Source organism: Temnothorax americanus, unplaced genomic scaffold, assembly GCF_048541705.1.
Source record: "Temnothorax americanus isolate GAGA-0224 unplaced genomic scaffold, ASM4854170v1 Scaffold14, whole genome shotgun sequence".
NCBI lineage: Eukaryota > Metazoa > Arthropoda > Insecta > Hymenoptera > Formicidae > Temnothorax > Temnothorax americanus.
The window spans coordinates 218,426-224,425 of record NW_027509275.1 but is presented as its reverse complement, the minus strand read 5'-3'; the positions used below and the strand labels follow the sequence as shown (position 1 = coordinate 224,425).

General features: G+C 36.1%; 1 protein-coding gene across 1 annotated transcript; it reads left to right on the top strand.

Annotated features, from left to right (window-relative positions):
- The first annotated feature begins 1,102 nt into the window (after positions 1 to 1,102).
- Positions 1,103 to 2,659, top strand: Uch (Ubiquitin carboxyl-terminal hydrolase). Its single transcript, XM_077401009.1, has 7 exons — positions 1,103 to 1,261; positions 1,334 to 1,345; positions 1,522 to 1,647; positions 1,735 to 1,877; positions 1,958 to 2,099; positions 2,182 to 2,257; positions 2,334 to 2,659. The coding sequence occupies exons 1-7, from the start codon at positions 1,229 to 1,231 to the stop codon at positions 2,477 to 2,479; spliced, it is 678 nt and encodes a 225-aa protein (XP_077257135.1). The 5' UTR covers positions 1,103 to 1,228; the 3' UTR covers positions 2,480 to 2,659.
- Positions 2,660 to 6,000: the final 3,341 nt, after the last annotated feature.

Genomic DNA, 6,000 nt, shown 5'->3' with positions numbered 1-6,000 from the left:
AATGATATATAAGATATATATTTTATAATATTTCTATACAAAATTTTTCAGAATCTATTATCGGGTTCGACTCGTCTCGAATTGAGTTGGTACTCCGGAATTATTTGTACCCGCATATATTAAAAAAGATGAAGGCGCATGTATTTCATTATTTTTAAATGTACTCGTTTGTAATCACTTTTCCATTAAAAAACTGTTCTATCCATGTATTTTTTAATAGAAAGTTATATGTATCTTGTAATAATGGGAGAATATTATATTTTCTCGCACGAATTTTGATTTCGCATATTACAATATGATAAATATCGATATTATATTAAAATAAATATTCGGGAATTGTATAATTATATTGTTAAACAACGGTAAATGTTATTGACTCGCTGCTGAAATCACTACTATTAGAAGCAGCCCGAAAGATACAAAATTTAATTTCCTCTTACAGCGGAAGTGCCGCCGCGATATTTGACGGATCGCTTATAACTATCCTTCGCAGGTCGATCTTGAGGAGAGTGATAAGAAGCAAAACTCAGGTCGCTCGTCACCATAAAGATCGTTTTTTTTTGCGTTGGTTGCTAACCAGCGTGCCACTCGGCGAAGGGGCCTTGATCTTGAAGGGGCAACGACACCGACAATTGTCGGTAAGCGGATTTTAGCGGAACAGAATACGGCCCCACTCGTATAGCTGTTTATTAATTTGTTGACATTTTCACGAGTCTAAAATTTTACATGATTTACACATTTTTATATCTTATAAGCGAACTTCACCTTAAAGTGAGCGCAACAAAATGGGTCGCCTCCTGATTGGTTCAACCGCCAAAGCTACCGCCATTATGCGCAATGCTTCACCTGTCTACTTATGCTGCGTTCCCACTATACGCGTCGCGCGTCGCGTCACGACGCCGCGTCATGAGTTATTCAATCAAAACGTTTTATTTTATGACGTCATTTCCGACGCAAGATCTTGTCGGAAATGACGTCGTAAAATGAAACGTTTTGATTGGATAACTCTTGACGCGGCGTCGTGACGCGACGCGCGACGCGTATAGTGGGAACGCTGGGAACGCAGCATTTTATTTACACCATGGTCATGGTCCATGGTGACGAGTGTGACGTGCACGATCACGTGAGTGTGTGTGTGACGAGTGTGACGTGTGACGGGCTTGTCGAGGAACGTTTACCGGCGTGTTGGAACGGAATCTCTTACGTGTGAAAATTATCGTGATTTATCATGGCTTGGGTGCCCTTGGAGTCGAATCCAGAGGTAAGTGAGCCTCAACTCGAGTCACGACACGTTGCTCGAGCAGCGATTGAACAACCGGGCTTTCTGTTACAGGTTATGACGAAGGTAAGCAGCTGCAATGTTCAGCCGGTTCGGGTTAATCTCGTTGTTTCCTCGGCGATCGTAGTCGTGGATACGTCGATCACGTGCTTCTCGCGAAAGAAAACATTCTAACGGATTTCTTCGGCACGGTCGAAAATGCGCAAAAATTCAGTGTACTGACTTCATGCATATTTTTGTAGTTCCTCCACAAGCTGGGCGTTCCAAAGAAATGGTCGGTCTTAGATGTGTACGGTTTAGAGTCGGACTTGCTGGCAATCGTCCCTAGGCCCGTTCTTGCCGTTATTTTGCTTTATCCTTTTTCAAAGGTATATGTAGTGTACAATATGACGAAGCGTCTTGGGGATTTGACTGACATGTTTCTTTAAGCAAAATTTGCTTTACCGTTTTCTTAGATTGACAAGGCTGAAGAGGATGAAGCAGAAGTTAAGGATAGCAAGAATGATGGTCCAGATTCTGTATATCATTTGAAGCAAAATATCTCAAACGCATGTGGGACAATTGCATTACTTCACAGCGTAGCGAATAATTTGGACGTGTAAGCATCTATGATCATAAATAATCTAGTCTGTCGCATTGACAAACAGTAAAAATACTTTTCCTTTTATTGCGTTACAGCATAGAATTGGAGGATGGCTTTCTCAAGAAGTTCTTAGATGAAACCAAAGGACTCTCGTACGCTGAACGTGGAGAGCGTTTAGAAAAAGCACAGGAAATTATTGATACCCACACGGAATCTGCCCAGGAAGGACAGACTGAGGTACTTGGCTACTTTGTAACTGAAAATGACATGATTGTCTTTCAAACTGTGTGTAAATTACAGATATATTTTCTTCTTTTAGGCACCAGCTGAGGATATGGAGGTGTACCATCACTTTGTCGCGTTTGTACATAAGGACGGTTCTTTGTACGAGCTAGGTACGCGTTTGTTCTACATTGACTTTATGATATGGCTAAATAAAAATGCTGTAATAACAAATATTTGTTTTTCTAGACGGTCGAAAGCCTGCTCCTATCAATCATGGCTCAACTACACCGGAGGCACTTCTGGACGATGCTGCCCGCGTGTGCAAGGAATATATGGAACGCGATCCCAACGAAGTACGCTTCACAGTGGTTGCACTCGCTGCCAACGAGTAAAACGGCGTCCTCATCCTCAAGTGCATTTGCCTTTAAGCTAATTTAAACTCAAATAATTTTACACGTTATACAATGTTGTGTATATTTCGCTTCAGCAACGCATTTGTTTTGTCAGTTTCTTTAATCGCCAACTTTTTTTAACACTGTGTAGGACGTGAAAAAAATTTATATACGCAGTTGTATATTGCATTGTTTTGTTTTTATTGAAAAGAAAAGGATCCTCACTGATTCCTTCTATACGACGTGGCGCTTGTATCAGGTTTAATAATATCGAAAGTGATATATGTAGGTATTTTTAACTGTCAAGATGACGATAAAAATATGGTTCGATGCGAGATGCTATAGAAAGAACGTTTAAAACGAACTCCAGATATCGCGCGTCGGTCAAGGTCTCCGAGCTTTGCGTAACAGCGCGGACGACTGCCAGATCGAGTTCTGGTCTGCAAGTCGGAGTTGATAAATTAGGACCAATACAGCCTTCTGTTTGGCACAGATTTAACACATTGATTTGATAACGTTTACTTTTGACCGCTAACTTTCTCGCACATTTCGTTTTCATTAATTATCGACCTTTGATATTTTATGATACTTAATGCTTTTGTCACGGTAATTACGCATTGTATGGAAATGTTAATATTACCACAAGAAGCTCTTTGGAAATTGATTAACTGTTACGGAAATGACATGAGTAATCATTTTGATGAAATTTAATTAGAACAATCTTATAATTGCCTTATTTCTTAATTTATGTAAAAAATATTTGTAGTGTACTGATTACAGAGATAGTGATTTTTTTACAGGCAGATTATTTAATTAAAATGTTTACGGATTTTTTTTTTTTTTTTTTTTTTTTTTTTACCTGCAATTCTCCAAAATAATTAAAATTTATAAATTTAAATCCGTAACATTCTTATTTTTTATTAATTAATGTTTCTTATCGAAATATTACAAATAATTAAATAGTCTAGCAGCTGAAGGATACAAAACGTAGTTGGCATATTTTATAAATTTTCTTAGAATATAAATCGATTTTTAAGAGATTTTTTTTTTTTTTTTAAGAATATGCATATTTATGGGCACATTTGTCATATATGGAAGCGATCTATTGTTTCGTACATTATCAAGAATTGCAAAATGCATCGGTCACTGACCAGCCGTCGAAAGCGTTAGCTATTTTGGATCCTCTTCCGCGAGACTACGCATCTTGGCACCAATTCTCTAAATAGTGGCTGCAAAATACAAAATAAACTTAAATTCCAGTAACGCGATCTGCCTATATTATATAACATATTCCATTCCTTCGTTCTAAATCGTGATTTAGAAACTTTTCCATAACGAACTATAATTTTAATTGCAAAACGTTAAAGCTTAGGACAATAGCAGGATGTTGTTCACATGGATTTTGAATTTTTCATTTACTTTATACATTATTTTACGATATAAATAAGTCTTGCGGAATTTAGAAACTTGCTTTATAACGAATCGTAATTTTAATTGCAAAACATTAAAGCTTAAGACAATAGCAAGATGTTGTTCGCATAAATTTTGAACTTTCTATTTACTATTTTACTTTATACATTGTTTTATAATATTTACAAATCTTGTGGAATAGAATAAGTGTGGACACGGCGGTCTCTTCAAAAAGAGTTTTGTCAATTTTTCCATAGGTAGAGTCAACGTGTTATCTCGGAATTAATAACATGATAAAATGAACACACAGCCCTTTTAATGTTTATTTTGCTTTAGATAATGAAAATGCATGCTTATTGTTATCGAAAGCATTCCTCGGTGTGCTGCGTCATCCTAATGGAAAATTTTAAGTATATGTTTTGCCGTGCGGACTGGACCGGTTAGCATCGGTTATCGTGGACCGGTTATATTCTAACAAATAAATTATTATGATAAATTGCTGCAGACCACACAGCTTTTACACTGTCAACACAGTAGAGAAGCGACGCCGCTATCTTTATAGATTCTTCAAGGCTTGCGGAAAGTATTGATTAGCAAACGTAACGGAATAACAAAATTCCATTACGTTACAATCTAATCAGCGTATTTGTTCCGAAAATTATCATATTTGTCGTAATCGCGCTAATTTGTTTAGCGATCTCCAATACTTATCGTTATATTTCAATACGATTGAGCGATAAGATCAATTCACCACCCATGAAATAAGTATAATACATATTTACGTGATATGTATATTTGATAAACGATCTCCAGAATTCGAATTGTTTAAAAAAGAAAGATGAAACGTGTATCTCTCGAATCTCAAAATGTCAGTTGGAGGCTTATTCGCTCTATCGTTGTGTTATTTATAATATTTATCGAGTAGCTTGCGAAGATTCGCGTATCAGCCCTTCAAGATGAGATTTATGATCGCGAACAGAGCTTTCGCGATATTTTGCGCGGTTCTCCTCAATAGAGAAACTGTCAGCGGCTGATAAGCGCAACCTAGAGCAAACTTACAAATCGCACGACGGTTATTACTTTAATTGATGAAACCATTTATGATGGCAATTCCGCGAAGTTTTGCGATTAACCAATCGCGGTATCTGTATCTCGCCAGTGATACAGTGAGATTCGCAGATTTTGCAACGTAAGAGACAATGCTACGCAATTGCATGTAAGAGAATGAATTGTCAAGAAGAGAACTTACATCCCAGGTAGCATATACACGTTTCAGAAATGTTTTATAAGCGTTTTTCCGAAATGTTTTATAACCGATTTCTAGAAACGTTTCTCATGAGTAAAAATGTCTATTTGAAAAACGTTTGTGCTGGAACGATTCTTTTCCGATAAAATAACGTTTAAAAAACTATTATAGAAACGTACGTTTTGTTTTAATGATAAAGACATTTAAAATTCCTATTTTGTACGTCTTTTGAACGTGTTTGTGATGTCTTTGAGACATGCGTGAGAATGTTCTAGAGAATGTTTTCTAAGCTCAGATTTGTCCGATGACAAATAGATTAAAACCGGTATGACAAAATTAATTTAAGTAAATATGTGGATATATGTGGATAAAATGATTTATTTTGTACAATAATTAGTTCAATATAAATTTAAATGTTTCAAAAGAGAGAGAGAGAGAGAGGCTATTAAAGCTATTATATATATAAAGCAAATTATAATTTTGAAAGGAAAAATTTAACAAATAGGTGTTTTTGTTAACTGTAGAAACGTAAAAAATACGTTTCTTAAATCATACGGTTTCAAAAACATGTTTGTTCAAACGTTTCCTAATTGTTCTTTACGGTTATGAAACTATGTATACGTTCAAAAAACGTATGTGAAACTAATATGTGCTACCTGGGATCTGTTCTTGCTTAATTCTAAGCGCTTACGCTATATATTTTGCTGAGGAGACCGCTTTTCGAAAAATTGCATTAAAATAGAAAGAAGTAATATTTAATTTCCGTTCTACTCGAACAGTCGTTGTAGTTTTCGTACAAAATGACAAGGTATCTTCAAAAATTCTGCAGTGTGCAGTGTCGAGTATATGTTTGTATACATCAGGT